Source organism: Melanerpes formicivorus, unplaced genomic scaffold (genome assembly GCF_026170545.1).
Source record: "Melanerpes formicivorus ecotype bairdi unplaced genomic scaffold, bMelFor1.0.p_v2 SCAF_10, whole genome shotgun sequence".
In the NCBI taxonomy this organism is placed as follows: domain Eukaryota; kingdom Metazoa; phylum Chordata; class Aves; order Piciformes; family Picidae; genus Melanerpes; species Melanerpes formicivorus.
Window position 1 is genome coordinate 10,713,264 of NW_027142362.1, and position 16,252 is coordinate 10,729,515.

The 16,252-nt window shown below is 64.6% G+C and overlaps 3 protein-coding genes across 3 annotated transcripts; 2 read left to right on the forward strand and 1 right to left on the reverse strand.

The window, feature by feature from the left end:
* Window positions 1-192: 192 nt before the first annotated feature.
* ANPEP (alanyl aminopeptidase, membrane) lies at window positions 193-9,384 on the forward strand. The gene is made up of 21 exons (XM_068143616.1): window positions 193-715; window positions 2,636-3,518; window positions 3,763-3,908; window positions 3,995-4,131; window positions 4,222-4,348; window positions 4,449-4,603; window positions 4,678-4,791; window positions 4,910-5,053; window positions 5,149-5,214; window positions 6,063-6,128; window positions 6,340-6,512; window positions 6,610-6,686; window positions 6,812-6,945; window positions 7,043-7,098; window positions 7,214-7,361; window positions 7,482-7,573; window positions 7,734-7,844; window positions 8,176-8,343; window positions 8,420-8,560; window positions 8,674-8,755; window positions 8,896-9,384. The coding sequence occupies exons 2-21, from the start codon at window positions 2,896-2,898 to the stop codon at window positions 9,052-9,054; spliced, it is 2,919 nt and encodes a 972-aa protein (XP_067999717.1). The 5' UTR covers window positions 193-715; window positions 2,636-2,895; the 3' UTR covers window positions 9,055-9,384.
* LOC137444024 (mesoderm posterior protein 2-like) lies at window positions 9,157-11,305 on the reverse strand. The gene is made up of 2 exons (XM_068144339.1): window positions 10,352-11,305; window positions 9,157-9,255 (listed from the first exon to the last, which is right to left on the reverse strand). Exons 1-2 carry the CDS (start codon window positions 11,303-11,305, stop codon window positions 9,157-9,159), a joined length of 1,053 nt encoding a protein of 350 aa, XP_068000440.1.
* Window positions 11,306-13,258: 1,953 nt separating this feature from the next.
* On the forward strand, window positions 13,259-16,184 carry LOC137444058 (mesoderm posterior protein 1-like). Its single transcript, XM_068144362.1, is given in 4 exon segments — window positions 13,259-14,939; window positions 14,941-15,096; window positions 15,245-15,544; window positions 15,928-16,184. Coding segments are annotated over 4 exon segments (972 nt in total). The 5' UTR covers window positions 13,259-14,486; the 3' UTR covers window positions 15,991-16,184.
* Window positions 16,185-16,252: the final 68 nt, after the last annotated feature.

Here is a 16,252-nt window from a genome sequence, read left to right on the forward strand (position 1 = left end):
CCTCTTCCCTGGCAGCCCTGCGACGAGCACGCTGGCCGAGGATGGCATGAGGGAGGGGAGCAGGACCCTGGGGGTGCCAGGGCCGTGCCCCACCCGCCCCAGTCCGGGCCGGGCCAGCAGCCTAGGGGTTAAGGGGGCGAGGAAATCCCGGTTCCTGCCCTCGGAGCTTCGGGAGGAAACTTCCCTGCAGCTGCTGCCTGTGAGGCTGGCACCCAGGAGCCAGGAGCAGGCAAGGAGCAGGCAGGGCTGGGCTCAGGCAGAGCACAGGCAGTGTGAGAGCCTCGGGCAGGGCACAGGCAGGGTGAGAGGCTCAGGCAGAGCACAGGCAGGGTGAGAGCCTTGGGCAGAGCACAGGGGGAGAGGTTCAGGCAGGGTGAGAGGCTCAGGCAGAGCACAGGGGGAGAGGTTCAGGCAGGGTGAGAGTCTCAGGCAGAGCACAGGGGGAGAGGTTCAGGCAGGGTGAGAGGCTCAGGCAGAGCACAGGCAGGGTGAGAGGCTCAGGCAGAGCACAGGGGGAGAGGTTCAGGCAGGGTGAGAGGCTCAGGCAGGGCACAGGCAGGGTCAGAGGCTCAGGCAGAGCACAGCAGGGAGCAGGCAGCACTGGGTGCAGGCAGCGTGCAAGCAGGGGTAGGCAAGGCAGGGCACAGGCAGGGTGCCCTGATGGGGTGGGAGGGAGCCCTGCCGCCCGTCGCTCCCAACTGCTGAACACAGGAGGGTGAGTAGGGAGCGATACCGCTGCCCAGACCCCTCCCAGGGGGCAACAGAGGCCGAGCCAGGGGGCCTGGTGAGCCCCACTTGGGGGGATCCGAGGGGGAAGGCGCTGGGGGGCTGCTTGTGAGGGCTGCCAGGACTGTGTGTGTGTGTGTCTGTTATGGAGCCCATAGGTGATGGGGGGCTTTGGGATTATGGAGGGGCTGGGACGGGGCTGGGGGGTGACAGTGCGTGTGGGGCCAGAACCTCACTGGAATGCACATACGGGTGGTGCCCAACGTCGTGACACACTGTAGTACCCACCCGTGCCCCGAGTGTCTGCCTGTGGGGGCTGGGACACGCGAGTGAGGGGTGGGACACGGGAGTGGGGTGTGGGACACGGGAGTGGGGTGTGGGACACGGGAGTGGGGTGTCGACACGGGAGTGGGGTGTGGGACACGCGGGTGGGGTTTGGACACGGGAGTGGGGTGGAGGACACGCGAGTGGGGGGTGCTGCTCCTGTTTGCTCCATCTGCGAGGGCTCTGTGGAGGGGGTGGCTTTGTGGGGCTGGAAGAAATGCGGTGTGAGGTGGCACGGGGTGGCATGGGAGGGAGCTTGAGGAGCACAGGATTGGCTGCTGCTTGATGGGGGCCAGCGAGGGGGCGGGTGCCTGTACCTCATGCCCAAGGGGCTCTGTGTGGAGAGGGTCAGTGTGCCCATCAGCGTGGGGTGCCCAGCACCCTCTCAGCACCATCTGGGGGGTCCTATCTCACCCACAGATTGTTCCCAAATCCGGTGCCCCTGGCCAAGATGAGGGCAGGGCTCAGGGCAGGGCTCAGGGCAGGGCTCGGAGCAGGGCAAGCCTGTGCCAGACTGTGGTGGCAGTTGGGCACTGCAGAGCAGGGGCTGCAAGGAAAAGTGCAGCACCCCGGGGCTGCTCTGCCAGGTGGGTGCTGCTGGGTGCTGGCAGGGACAGGGCAGGGTTCCCTGAGGATGTTCCTCAGCTGCCAGCAGCACCTACTTGAGAAGTCAGATCCTTTGAAGTTGCTACTCCCAGGGCAGCAAGTGCCATGATCTGACCCCACCCTGGGCACAGGCTTTCTGCTGTGCCCACTGTGCCACCCCAGCCTCTGACAGAGTGCCTAGGGCTGACCTGCAGGGCTTGGGGGCTTCAGGCAGCTCTCCTCTGCCTTGGTGAAGTATGTGCCATCATCTTGCACCCTGAACCCGGCTGCATTTGTTTTGGGAGACCCGGGGCTCGGTGCCATGGGGCGCAGGTGAGGCTGTGCCAGCAGGACCCACTGGCACTCGTTGCGTGTGATGCCAGTTGAGACCTTCAGTTCACCCAGGCTGTGACTGGTTGAAGGTCTCAGAGTACAGGGTGTCCCATGGCTGGTGGCACTGGGCACATGTCCACTGGGCTGGGCTCACGGGGTCTGGAGTTTGATCTCCCAGGTGTGAGCCAGGATTTGTGACCCTGGACTTTGAGAGGGCTGCGAGGGTGGGCCCCTCCCTGGGCCCCTCCCAGGGGCCCTCCCAGCACCCTGCCGAGCCCCCGAGCGGGCCCCTCCCCAGCACCCTGCCGAGCCCCCGAGCGGGCCCCTCCCCAGCACCCTGCCGAGCCTCCTTGCACCACCTGGACCCCTGGGGCTGCATCTTGTGCCCTCTTGATTTCCCCTAGGTGGCTGAGCAGCCCGGTGAGGGGTGCCCCCCCCAGGGTCAGATGCCAGCCCTCACCTGCTGTACCCTCACCCCCAGCAGCAGGTCCCTCGTGGGTGGAGGGGCAGCCAGGACTCCTCAGTTCAGACCCCATCCCTTGAGGGCAAACAGAGTGATGCTGAGCCAGAAACAGCGCTTGGGTGCCAGGGCTGCCCGCCTCACCCCTTGGCACGGCAGGGATGTGGCTGCCAGTTGTGACCACCTGCTTCACTCCTCCTTCTGCAGGGTGAGGCCGAGGAGGGACACAAGGAGTCCTGGCCTGCAGCCTGTGCCCACTCTCAGGGTGCCTATCCCTGCATGGTGCCATCCTGGTGCCCCCGAGAGGCTGGGAGGCGGGCAGGCAGCAAGCTCATCCCGGTCACCTCATTGGTCATTAATACTTCACCCATTAACTGAGGCTAATAAACCTGCTGGGGCTGGGAAGCTAAAAGCTTGTGCCAGCCGGGCACGGGCTCTTGCAGCAGCTCCACTGCCGAAGCCTCGCCATGGCGGCCGGCTTCTTCATCAGCAAGGGCGTGGGCATCGCAGCCATCGTGCTGGGCCTGGGCGCCGTGGCCACCATCATCGCCCTCTCGGTGGTGTACACCCAGGAGAAGGAGAAGAACAACTCCCCGGAGCCCGGCGCCACCACCCCGGCTGCGCCCACCACCTCGGCTGCGCCCACCACCCCGGCTGCGCCCACCACCCCTGCCCCCGACAACGCCTGGAACCGCTGGCGGCTGCCCACGGCGCTGGTGCCCGAGTCCTACGAGGTGACCCTGCAGCCCTATCTGCAGCCCGAAGACCAGGCCAGCTACATCTTCACGGGCAACAGCAGCGTCGTCTTCCTCTGCAAGGAGGCCACCGACCTCATCCTCATCCACAGCAACAAGCTGAACTACACCATGCAAGGCTCCTTCCTCGTCTCGCTGCAGGCGGTGGACAGTGCTACTGTGCCCCCCATCACCGAGACCTGGCTGGAGGTGCCCACCCAGTACCTGGTGGTACGGCTGGGGGAGAAGCTGGAGCAGGGAAAGCGCTACCAGCTCTTCAGCAGCTTCACTGGCGAGCTGGCCGACGACCTGGCTGGCTTCTACCGCAGTGAATACACCGATGGGACAGGCACCAGGTGGGTGGAGGGCAGGGCGATGGTGGGGGTGTGGAGCTGGCATGGGGGTGGCACAGGTGACAGGCTGGGTTTGGGGCTCCTCTGCCCCTGGGATGGTGGGATGGGCGTGGAGGAGCCTCTGTGCCCCTAGATCCATGAGCCAACCTGGCCATGGATGAAGATGGGACCCATGTAGATCAGACCAGAGAGCAGAGGGACCCAGCTGGGGGCTGTCCCCCCGAGCGCTGACGGCGCTGCCTTGCAGGAAGGTGGTGGCCACCACGCAGATGCAGGCGACAGACGCACGCAAAGCCTTCCCCTGCTTCGATGAGCCAGCCATGAAGGCCAACTTTACAGTGACACTGATCCACCCCCCTGACCACGTAGCCATCTCCAACATGCCCGCTATCGGTGAGTGGGAGCCCCACCTGGGGGGCCCAGGGGCCTGTCAGGGCTGTGTGGTGACACCCCCCCTACCATCCCTCTGCTCCCCACAGACTCCCGGCAGCAGCAGTTCGATGGGGAGACCTGGAACGTCACCACCTTCGAGACCACCCCCAAGATGTCCACCTACCTGCTGGCCTTCATCGTCAGCCAGTTTGACTACGTCCAGAATGACTCAGGGAAAGTGCTGGTAGGCTGAGTTGGGGTGGGAAGCGGTCCCTTGCCCAGCCTGCTGGGGGTCCAAGGCCAGGCTGAGCCCCACATTTCTCCTCCACTCCAGATCCGTATCTGGGGCCGTCCCGAGGCCATCGAAGAGGGGCAGGGTGACTACGCGCTGCAGGTGACCGGCCCCATCCTCACCTTCTTCGAGGGCCACTACAACACCACCTACCCGCTGCCCAAGTCCGGTGGGTGTTGGAGGGCACCCAGCTGCCAGCCACAGCCTGGGGGGTGGGGGGTGTCCGGCACCCTGGCAACACTTTGCCAACAGGGCCCCTCCATCCCCAGACCAGGTCGGTCTCCCCGACTTCAATGCGGGTGCGATGGAGAACTGGGGGCTGGTGACCTATCGGGAGAACTCGCTGCTCTACGACACCAACTACTCCTCCATCAGCAACAAGGAGAGGGTGGTGACCGTCATTGCCCACGAGCTGGCGCACCAGGTACCCGCCGTGCCCCCAGCCCGCCCCGCCGGCCGGCAGGACGTGGCTGACGGGGCGCCTGTGCCCTCTCGCAGTGGTTCGGGAACCTGGTGACGCTGCGCTGGTGGAACGACCTGTGGCTCAACGAGGGCTTTGCCACCTACGTGGAGTACCTGGGCGCCAACGAGGCCGAGCCCTCCTGGAGGATCGTGAGTGCCAGTGGGCGTGGGGCGGGGGCACGGGGCGGGGGCACCCCGGGGGGGCTGCAGCCCCTGCCAGGAGGGTGCGGGCAGGACTGAGCTGGGTGCTGGCGCCCAACCCCTGCAGAAAGACCTGATGGTGCTGAATGAGCTGCACGTGGTCATGGAGACGGACGCCCTGACCACCTCCCACCCCCTCTCCTTCGGCGAGGAAGAGATCAACACCCCCGCCCAGATCAGCGAGGTCTTCGACAGCATCGCCTACAGCAAGGTGGGCACGGGCACTGGGCACAGAACCCTGGGCACAGGGGTCCTCCTGGACCTCCCTGTGCACCCTAGGAGGTCTCTGAGCTGCTGTCTCTGCAGGGAGCATCAGTGCTGCGGATGCTCTCCGACTTCCTCACCGAGGACGTCTTCAAAGATGGGCTGCAGGTGAGGTTCAAGAAGGGCATGTCTTGGGATTGGGTCACAGCAACCCCACAAACCCTCCAGCCTGGGGGCAGAGTGGCTGGAAACTGCCTGGTAGGAAAGGACCTGGGGGTGCTGCTTGGTAGTAGCTGAAGATGAGCTACTGTGTGCCCAGGTGGCCAAGAAGGCCACCAGAATCCTGGCTTGGATCAGCAACAGTGTGACCAGCAGGACCAAGTCAGTTCAGTTTTGGGCCCTTACTCCAAAAGGGACATTGAGGGACTGGAGCAGGTCCAGAGGAGATGAATGAAGCTGATGAAAGGTCCGCAGAACAGTTCTGGTGAGGAGCAGCTGAGGGACCTGGGGTTGTTGAGTGTGGAGAAAAGAAGGCTAAGGTGAGACCTTCTGGCTCTCTAACTCCCTGAAAGGAGCTTGGAGACAGTGGGAGTTGGTCTCTTGTCTTAAAAAACAAGGGGCAGAACAAGGGGAAACAGCCTCAAGTCGCCCCAGGGCAGGTTTAGGTTGGGCATGAGGGGCAATTTCTTACCCTTGAAGGTTGTCAAGGCCCTGTCCAAGGTCCCCAGGGAGGCAGTGCAGTCCCCGTTTCAAAGCAGTGTAGATGTGGTGCTGAGGGACACGGTTTGGTGGTGACCTGGCAGTGCTGGGCTAACAGTTTGACTCAGTGATCTGAAAGGTCTCTCCCAAGCAAAACTCTTCTGTGATTCCACGATTCCATGACTCAACAAGACTGGGGTCACAAAGCCCTGCTTCTGGGTGGGCATCCCATGGGCAGAGGTTCTCTGGGTGCTCTGTGGGTATTCTGCACCCGGAGCTGCCCCTGCTCACCCATCTCTCCTGGTGCTTTGCTGCAGACCTACCTCCACACCTTCGAGTACAACAACACCGTCTACACAGACCTTTGGACTCACCTGCAGCAGGTAGGAGGGGGTTGGCTGCTTCTGCCTGCTCCCCCCACCCCCTATCCCTGCTCTGGGCGGGGGGGAGGGGTTGCCCGGTGGGACAGGGTCCTGGCCACACAGGCACCACCTGCTGGATGTGGGATTAAGCACCAGAAGAGCTCTGGATCCCACCTGGACCCCTCCTGCACCTCCCTGGCACCAGTGACCCATGGCCCTGCTCCTCCCACAGGCTGTCGACCGGCACAACTTGCAGCTGCCTGCCTCTGTCAGTGCCATCATGGATCGCTGGATACTGCAGATGGGCTTCCCCGTGGTGACTGTCGACACCCTCACTGGTGTCACCAACCAGACCCACTTCCTGCTGGACCCCAACTCCACGGTGGAGAGACCTTCTGATTTCAAGTGAGTGAGGTGTGGGGCTGCCGGCACTGCTGGGGCAAGGAAGGGGGGGGCCTGGGGGAGCCAGCAGTGGTCCCACCACCTGCCTGTCCCTGCACAGCTACGTCTGGATTGTCCCTATCACCTGGATGACCAACGAGACCGCTGGGTCGAGGTTGTGGCTGACCGAGGAGTCAGGTATGGCATCTCCTGCCTGGGTGGGGACCTGGAGTCTTGCTGCGCCCCTCCTGCCCCAGGCTGAGGTTGGGGTGTCCTCAGGAGGGCACCAGTGTTGGAGGGCTGATCTCCTCTCTCCTTCCCAGAAATCTATGAGGAGTTCAAGGTGAATAGCTCCAACTGGCTGCTGCTGAACCTGAACGTCAGTGGCTACTTCCGTGTCAACTACAACCTGGAGAACTGGGCCCAGCTCCTCAACCAGCTCACCACTGAGCACGAGGTACATAAGGCAGGAGTGGGGGCTGTGGGCGGACCCCCACCTCACGCACCCCACGCGCTTGGGACTGTCCTGAGGTGCCAACTCTGCCCTCTCCCAGGTCATCCCCGTGATCAACCGTGCCCAGATCATTGACGATGCCTTTAACCTGGCCAGGTGAGCCCTGCTGGGTGCCCGCCAGGGCCAGGAGTCCCGGCAGGTCGGGCACCCTGGAGATGTATGTGCTGGGCACTAGCCGTGGGGCCGTGGAGCTGACCTTCACCCCTCCTAGGGCCAACTACGTGGACGTGACCTTGGCCTTGAACACCACACGGTTCCTGAGCCGGGATATGGAATACATGCCCTGGGCAGCGGCGCTCAGCAACCTGCAGTACTTCCAGCTGATGTTTGACCGCAGCGAGGTCTTTGGCGTGATGACGGTGAGCGGTGCCTCCACCCTGCAGCCGGGGAACGGGGCTGAGAGGCTGGGTCTGCACCCAGAGCTGGGCAGGGGGATGCTGCCGGTGCCGCTGGGTGCTGACTGTCCTCCTGCCCCCCAGAAATACATCCAGAAGCAGGTGCTGCCCCTCTTCAACTACTACAAGAGGGTCACCAGCAACTGGACCAATATCCCCGAGGGCCTCATGGACCAGTGAGTGCCGTGGCTCCAGGGGTGGGCAGCACCCTAGCTTCTCCCCAGCCACACTGGGATGGTCACCCTGGTGTGTGCCAAGCATTGGCCTACTTCTGGCCTGGATGGTGTTTGGCTACCAGTGCTGGTGCCTAGCCCCATGTGGCCCTTCTGTCCCCAGGTACAACGAGATCAATGCCATCAACACTGCCTGTTCCTATGGCATCACAGAGTGCCAGGACCTGGCCACCAGCTACTTCCAGCAGTGGAAGCAAAATGTCAACCACAATCCGTGAGTCCCCAGGGTGACCTGGTGCCACCATGAGAGTACTCTGGTGCTGCCATGAACTCTCAAGGTGACCCAGTGCCACCATGAGTACTGAGAGTACCCTGGTGCTGCCATGAACTCTCAAGGTGACCTGGTGCCACCAGGAGTCCCTGGGGGGCCTCAGTGCCACCATGACTCCCCAGTGCCACTGTGGGTTCCCAGGGTGCTGTGGTGCTGCCATGAATTCCAGAGTGCTCCACCGCCACCAGGAGTCCACAGGGTGCCATGGTGCCGCAATGGGCGGCCAGGATGGGCACAGTGAAGGTCTCCTGCCTGACTTTCCTCTCCCTGGCAGGATCCCTGCGAACCTGCGCTCCTCCATCTACTGCAGCATCGTGGCCACGGGTGGGGAGGAGGCCTGGGATTTCATCTGGAATGAGTTCGAGAGGGCCACCGTGGTGTCCGAGGCCGACAAGCTCCGCACCGCCCTCTCCTGCAGCCCCCATCCCTGGATCCTCAACCGGTGGGTGCAGGGTGCCAGGCGGGCACAGCAGCTCTGCCCATGCTAGCCCCTCACCACCCGGCGCTGTTGCCCCCAGGTACCTGCAGTACACGCTGGACCCCACCAAGATCCGTAAGCAGGATGCCACCTCCACCATCAACAGCATCGCCAGCAACGTGGTGGGGCAGCCCCTGGTCTGGGACTTCATCCGGGGCAACTGGAAAATGCTCTTCAGCCAGTGAGCACCGGGCGGGGGGCTGGGGGAGGGCTGGGGGGGGGCGCTGCCAGTCTGCTCTGCCCCTCGGGGATGCCACCATCTGCCCCTACTCAGCCACCCTGCTGCTCCCCCAGGTACGGCGGTGGCTCCTTCTCCTTCTCCCGGCTGATCCTGGCGGTGACCCAGCGCTTCGCCAGCGAGTTTGAGCTGCAGCAGGTGAGGCTTGGCACAGGCAGCGCCTAGGGCATGGGCAGCAGGGCACGGGAGAGCCGGGTGTGTGTGCCAGGGGCTGCCAGGGACTGTTGGGTGGCATTTGGGTGCCCTGTGCCTGCTCCAACTGCCCCTTTCTCTGGCAGCTGGAGCAGTTCAAAGCCGACAACCAGGATGTGGGGTTCGGGTCGGGGACGCGGGCGCTGGAGCAGGCGCTGGAGAGGACCCGCACCAACATCAACTGGGTGAAGCAGAACCAGCAGACAGTGCTGCTCTGGTTCCAGGATGAGACCGCCTCCAGCTAGGCCTGCCTGGCGCTGACTGCTGTGCACCCTCCTCCCAGCCAGCACGGGGTGGGCTGGGTGGCTGAGCCTACCGCGGGATCCTCACCCACTTCCCAGCTCTGTTCACTCCATGGCCCCCAGACCCAAATGCGCCCCCATCCGGTCGGGGACTTCACCACTCCTGAAGGGCAGGGGCTGGTGCCCGCGGGCACGGCCTGATGCCTGCATGATGGGCAGCAAAGGCGGGACACGGGGGGCACCGGGCTGGGTGGGTGGGGATCACCCTGCTGCCCCCCAGCTACGGGCTAGCGCTCGACCCAGACGTGTAAATAAAGGGATTGCACGTCAGCACTCAGCAGCTCCCCCGGATTCTGGGGAGTGCCAGGAAGCGCCTGGGACCTTGTGGTGGGCATGGGGCAGGGAACAGTGACACCGAGGGCCCCCCCTCCGGCCATTAGGAGCCTGGTGCTAAGTGGCTCTGGGGGCTCCGCCGACGCCAGCCCCACCCGGTCCCTCCGTCTGACGGCTGCGTGTGAGCTCCCCTGGGAGCCAGTCCTGCCCGGGGGAGCTGTGTCTCCTCCTCCGGGGCTATGCCAGGCAGGAGGGGATACCAGTCCCCCCCAGCACTGTGCCCTTAGGCTAATCAGGTTCCCAAAAGGGCACGGTGCCCGCAGCACAAAGGTGTTCGTGCAGCCCCTCTCCCCAGCCCTCCTGGGGACTTTGGGCTTGGGGACGGGACCCAGCGGGCCCTTCCCAGTGGAGCTTGGGGAACCCACGGCTGGCTCCGTGTGTGGGGGCGCTAGTCTGTGGGGTTCCCTGTACAACAACCAGGGGCGCAGTGATGAGGCAGACGAGGGCTGCAGAGCAGATTTAATAAGTGCCTTCCCCCGTGCCTATCCCCGTGGCTGTGAGGCACAGCCACCTCACTGTCACCCCACGGAGGTCTGCAGCTGGGGTGCAGGGGATCAGCTTGAGCCCCCCCAGTGCCGCGCCGGGGTGCAGCTGGGCAGGATGAGAGGTGCATGGGGGGCTGTGGAGACGAGACCGTTCAGGACTGGTGGGCTGCAGAGCTGTGCCAAAAGAGATGGGTTAGGTGTAGGACGGCACCATGATCCCCTCCCCTCCGTGTCCCACATCTCACATGCTGTGCCCCACACACCATGTCCTGAACCCCATGCCACCCAACTCGCACCCCGTGCCCCCTGCCCTGACCCCAGTGCCTCCCACCCTGCACCCCACGAGGGACACCCCACTCTCCTGCCCACCTGTCCCGCGGGGAGCAGGGACTGGGGGATGGGGCGAGGGGGAAGGTAGGTACCTGGTGGGGTTCAGCCAATCGGGAGCCACATGCAGGGGTCCGGGGGGGTCCCGTGTCCGTCAGTCCTGCCTGGGGAGGCTCCGAGGGTGCTGCAGGCTCCAAGCAGCAGGATGAAGTCGTCCAAGTGCCCATGGCCATGGTCCCTCTCTGGGGGGCAGCTGGAGGGGTCACTGCTCTGAGGTGTAGTGGTGATGCCCAGGACTCTGAGATGGAGCTGGGCAGATGGTGCAGCTCCAGGGGGTTCCCTGTCATAGGGATGTATTGGGGGGACCCCCAAGTCTCCATCCCAATGTCAGGAACTCCAAGAACCTCTGGGAGCTTCCCCGCAGCAGGAACACAGCGGAGGGACCCCCAGGCCCCGATCCCCACACCAGGAGCTTCGTGAAGCTCTGGGGGGGACCCTGCCGTGGGAGGTGACCCCCAGCCCACAGAGCCGGGGGACGAAGCATCCCGCGGGGCTGGTGGGCACAGCCGGGGGGGCGGGCCCTGGCAGCACCCCAGGCCCTGGGGGCAGAGCGGGCAGTGCCGGGGGGGGGTCCCCCGTCGCCGGGCCAGCACCTCCTCGCTGAGCCCCAGCAGGGCCGAGAGGTGGGCGATGTAGCGAGTGGCCAGGCGCAGGGTCTCGATCTTGGTCAGGCTCTGCCCGGCGGGTGCCAGGGTGGGTGGCAGGTAGTGCCGCAGCCGCAGCAGAGCCTGTGCCAGGCGCCGCATCCGCAGCTTCTCCCTCTCGCTGGCGCTTTGCCGAGGGACCCCCAGGACCCCGCACTGACCCGGCTCAGCCCTGCCACCCCATCCCCCCCCAGCCTCTGGCTGCCGGCTCCGTGGGTGACGCGGGGATGCCCTGGAGGGCTCTGATGAAGGATTTTGGATGGTGACATCCAGGTCCCTGAGCACGGCAGTGCTCCCCGAGGGCTGGAGGTTCTGAGTCAGGAGCGGGGCTGGGGGTCTGGCCATGGCTGAGGTCCGCTCTGGTGCCCACATCTGGGGGTGCCCGGGCAGCCCCGGCTTTATTTGGGGCAGGGGTGCGAGGTGACAACTTTGTGACCACCTGGAGGTGTCAAAACCCACAGAGCCCGGCTGGGGCCGGCGGGAGCCTGGGAATGCTGGTCCCATTTGCAGAGGTGTCATTTCTGACCCCTCCAACCCTTAATTGGCGCTGCCCGGCGCTGGGAAGTGTGCAGGACCCAATTCACACGCCCGTGAGAGATGCAAGCGCAGCACCAGCCCTGCCAGGGCCCGCAGCGCCCGCACCCTGGGCACAGAGACTTGACCTTCCAGTCCTAGACCCTGAGCCACCAGCGCCGACACCCAACAGTGTCCCCACACCTGCCCTGCCTTCTGCATAGCCTCTCTCCTGTGCCCATGACACGAGGAGCTGCAGCAGGGCTGCAGAAGGGCAACACAGCTGGTGAAGGGTCTGGAGAATAGATCTGGGGAGGAGCAGGTGAGGGACCTGGGGTTGTTCAGCCTGGAGAAAGGGAGGCTGAGGGGAGACCTTCTGGCTCTCTACAGCTGTCTGAATGGAGTCTGGAGCCAGGTGGGAGTTGATCTCTTAAGGAACAAGAGACAGGAGAAGAGGAAACAGCCTCAAGTTGTACCAGGGGAGGTTTAGGTTGGACATGAGGAACAATTTCTTGCCCTTGACTGTTGTCAAGGCTTGGCCCAGGCTGCCCAGGGCAGCAGTGGAGTCTCCATCCCTGGAGGGGTTTCAGAGCCCTGGAGATGTGGTGCTGAGGGCCATGGTTTGGTGGTGAGCTGGCAGTGCTGGGGGAATGACTGGACTCCATGATCTGAAAGGTCTCTTCTGACACAGATGATCCCCTGGTTCAATGATTCCCTCCAGCCCTGGCTCCCTGAGCTCCTGTCACGATCTGGAGAAGCTGGAGGCACAACCTGAGTGTTTGAGGGGCCCCCCTGACAAGGCTGTGCCCCAATACATGCAGCTGGGGCTCCCTGTGCTGCTTCTTCAGCTGGTGCCAACTCCACACTGAGGGCTGGGGTCAGTGGGTGGCACCATGAAGGGGTGTGGAGTTCTTTGGGGTGCTCCAGGGCTGGGGACCTTGCCTATGCCCATGGGCTGCAGTGGGCATTGCTGCCAGCTGTGTAAGGCTATTTGCTGGGCCCATGTCACCAGAACAAGGGGACACAGTCTCAAGCTGTGCCAGGGGGTGAGGAGAAAGTTCCTCACAGAGAGAGTTGTTAGCCTTTGGAATGTGCTGCCCAGGGGAATGGTGGAGTCACCATCCCTGGAGGTGTTCAAGAGGTGGCACTTAGTGCCATGGTTTAGTAGTCCTGAGGTGTTGGGTGACAGGTTGGACTTGATGATCTTTGAGGTCTTTTCCGACCTTATTGATTCTATGATTCTATGACTGGGCTGGGCAAGGGCCCCTGTGCACTGTCCCTGCCAGCCCTGTCCTGCTACAAGGGTGCACAGCAGGTTTGAGAGGATATTTGAGCCCCGGGTGGTCCTGGAGTAGGGATGATGGGACCAAGGTGGGTACCATGGGCGTGACCCCCTCGCTGCTGGCCTCGATGCATGGGTCAGAGCCAGGTATCCACCACCCAGGCAGAGCTTTGACTGGCAGCATCATCAAGACTGAGCCCCATCCTAGTGCCCTTCCTATGCCCACCCTGTGCCTGTACTCCATCAACACGGGCTGGAGGGACGTGGGGGGAACCTGTCACCCCCCGAGAGGTGCAGGGTGCGAGATGTCCCTCGGGGGGGCTGTGACCCCTCGGGCAGCGCTGCCCGGGCCCAGCCGCTTCAGCACTTGTGCAAACACGGGGGGAGGTGGGAAGCTCATTACCGGGAGCTCATCAGCTAATGAGACCCAGGAGGGGGCCTGGGAACGGGGCGGGGGGGCGGCGGGGATTGGGGCCAGGACAGCACCGAAGAGTGCGCGGGGAGGAGGCTGAATCCACGCTGCACAGTTGGGCACGGTGCACGCTGCAGACCACCCAGCTCTGTGCTCATGCTGCCCCTGCCAGGCTGGGCCCGCACTGCGCTCCCCAGTCCCCAAGATGGGCTTTCGGGCGGCGGCAGCCCTCTGGGTACCCAAAGAGGTGCATGCCTTGCATGGAGGGGGAATGCTGTGCCAAATCACCGTACCCCCGGTATGGAAGGATCCCGTGCCCATCCCCGTACCCCGGGGCTGGGCAACTAGCCTTGGAGGGGTCTCGTACTCCGAGCTGCCGCGGGGCCTCTGCGCGGGGATCCGGTGTCGGTGCCGGTGCCGTGCCTGATGCCCGGCCCCCCTGCTCACTCCCTGATGGCTTTTCCTTCCCTGTTTCCCGGGAAACCTTCGCACCCGCCGGCACCGACACCTGCGAGCCTGGGAACGCAGCGGGGGGCCCCCTCCCAGCCCCGTCCTCCCCTCCCGGGTGTCACCGCGCTCGGGCCGTCCCCGGCAGCAACCCGCCGGTACCGGGGTTCAGCCGGAGCAGCCCATAGAGGAGTGGGCAACAGGGTGGGGGCGCGGGGTGGGGCAAGAACCCCTCCCCGGGCACTGGGCACCGGGTCTTGCAGAGCTCCGCTGGGCACCGGGGATGCCCGGGAGAGGAATGTGGGCACCCGGAGCCCCATTGCAGCCCTCAATGAAGACTCCAAGCCCACTGCAACCCCATTACAGACCCCACTGCAGACCCCACCATAGACCCATTGCAGCTCCATTGCATCCCCCAGTGCAGACCCCACATTTGGCTCTACTGCAGCCCCCAGCCCCACCACAGCCCCTCCTGCAGCCCCATTACAGACCCCACCCCGGCCACAGTGCAGATCCCACTGCAGCCTCATTATACCCCACCAGAGCCCTACTATACATCCCACTGCAGCCTCGTTACAGACCCCACTGCAGCCCCATAACCGATCCCACTGCAGCCCCCCACATAGAGCCCGAGCCCCATCCTCAGGACTTGGAGGGGGTGATTTCAGCTGGGGAGGGTGGGCAGCACCAATCAGCCCTGCATCACTGGGGTCAAATTCGTCACCCGCGTGTTCAAAGCCGGCTGCCCTTGTCTCCCCACCGCAGCCTTTGAAGTGCTGCTGGTGCCGGCCACCAAGGTGCCAACTTCACACCCCTGGCCCCGCATAAAGCCGGGGCTGCCGGGGGGCTGCAGCACTCATAGCCTCGCAGCCATGGCCCGCTCGGCAGCCCCCGGCCTCCCGCTCCCCGCCACAGCCCCGCTGCAGGCTTGGGGGTGCCGCGGATCCCCCGACCTCGAGGGCTACAGCAGCAGCTCGCCCGCGGCCTCGCCTGACTCCTGCGGCCTCTCATCGCCCACCGCTGCCCGGGCACCCTGCCGCAGCCCTGCCGCTCCTCATGCCAGAGGTGTTAGTGGGGGCAGGAAAGGGGTCCGGGCTGCGGGCCTGGGGGGCCCACGGCAAAGCGCCAGCGAGAGGGAGAAGCTGCGGATGCGGCGCCTGGCACAGGCTCTGCTGCGGCTGCGGCACTACCTGCCACCCACCCTGGCACCCGCCGGGCAGAGCCTGACCAAGATCGAGACCCTGCGCCTGGCTACTCGCTACATCGCCCACCTCTCGGCCCTGCTGGGGCTCAGCGAGGAGGTGCTGGCCCGGCGACGGGGGACCCCCCCCCCGGCACTGCCCGCTCTGCCCCCAGGGCCTGGGGTGCTGCCAGGGCCCGCCCCCCCGGCTGTGCCCACCAGCCCCGCGGGAGGCTTCGTCCCCTGGCTCTGTGGGCTGGGGGTCACCTCCCACGGCAGGGTCCCCGCCAGAGCTTCACGAGGCTCCTGGTATGGGGATCGGGGCCTGGGGGTCCCCCCACTGTGTTCCTGCTGCGGGGACCCCTCCGGAGCTGCACAGGTCTCCCGACATGGAGACAGGATCCTGGGGGTCCCCCCGCTGTGTTCCTGCTGCAGGGACCCCCCCCGGAGCTGCACAGGTCTCCTGACATGGAGACAGGATCCTGGGGGTCCCCCCACTGCGCGCCTGTTGCAGAGATCTCCCCAGAGCTGCTCGGGGTTCCCAACATGGGGATGGGTGTCTGGAGGTCACCCCCCTACATCCCGGCCACGGAGAACCCCCCCGAGCCGCACGGGGCTGTGGCCTCCAACGCGTCCTCCTGGCTCTCCCCACCCCACTGTGCAGGGGCTCCTCTGGACCCCCTCAGCGACTCCCTCCTGGACTCGGGACTGATGCTGCCAGACTTCGTGGATGCAGGGGCAGTCACTCAGGTATGTGTGCTGGTGGGACTTGGGTGACCCTGGGGGTCCGCAGCGTGGGGCTGGGATCTGGGTGTCACCAAGGGCTGGCATGGGACAGGGCTCAATCCCCTCAGTGAATTCGGAGCCCCTGTAGTGCTGGGACTGGTTTTGGGGTGAGAACAGCTTTGTTTGGGGTCAGGAACAGATATGAGCCCTCCTCGGATCCCCTGTCCTGCTCCAACCCTCCCCAGTGCCACCCTAGTTTGTGTCTGTAGGGTCTCACTTCTGGGACAGCCCCAACACTGGGATCCTGCTTGTCCCTGACCAGGCGGGCATTGCCAGCCCCTGTTCTTGCTCTCCCCTGGGACCTGCACCCCAGTTGCTCACCATCTCTCCCCACTCTGCACCCCCAGGACTTTTCCACGGACCTGCTGTCTCTGCTGGAGGCTCTGCTCCCACCACAGCCCCACGACTGACCAGGAAGAGCCCTCTGACTCCCTGATGCCAGAGCACCCAGTGCCACACCGTCCCATACCAGCTGACCTGGAGCAGCTCACAGACACAGGTCCCTGCTTTGGACAGCTGTGAGGTGACAGAGGATGAGCTGCCCCCTGTGCCAGCCTGAAGATGGGCAGGACATGTTGAATGGCATCAGCTGTACATAAATAAACCCTCGTACCCATCTGTGTGTCACTGCATGGCTGTACCCATGATAGGAGCCTGGGCACAGGATGGGGT

Bases quoted from the DNA above. Each gene is read 5' to 3' on its own strand.
- ANPEP (XM_068143616.1), top strand. From the start codon at position 2,896: ATGGCGGCCGGCTTCTTCATCAGCAAGGGCGTGGGCATCGCAGCCATC. The intron at 3,909-3,994 runs GTGAGTGGGAGC...TGCTCCCCACAG, and splicing joins CTCCAACATGCCCGCTATCG to ACTCCCGGCAGCAGCAGTTC. The intron at 6,513-6,609 runs GTGAGTGAGGTG...GTCCCTGCACAG, and splicing joins GAGAGACCTTCTGATTTCAA to CTACGTCTGGATTGTCCCTA.
- LOC137444024 (XM_068144339.1), bottom strand. From the start codon at position 11,305: ATGGCCAGACCCCCAGCCCCGCTCCTGACTCAGAACCTCCAGCCCTCG. The intron at 9,256-10,351 runs GTACCTACCTTC...CCCATCATGCAG, and splicing joins GATTGGCTGAACCCCACCAG to GCATCAGGCCGTGCCCGCGG.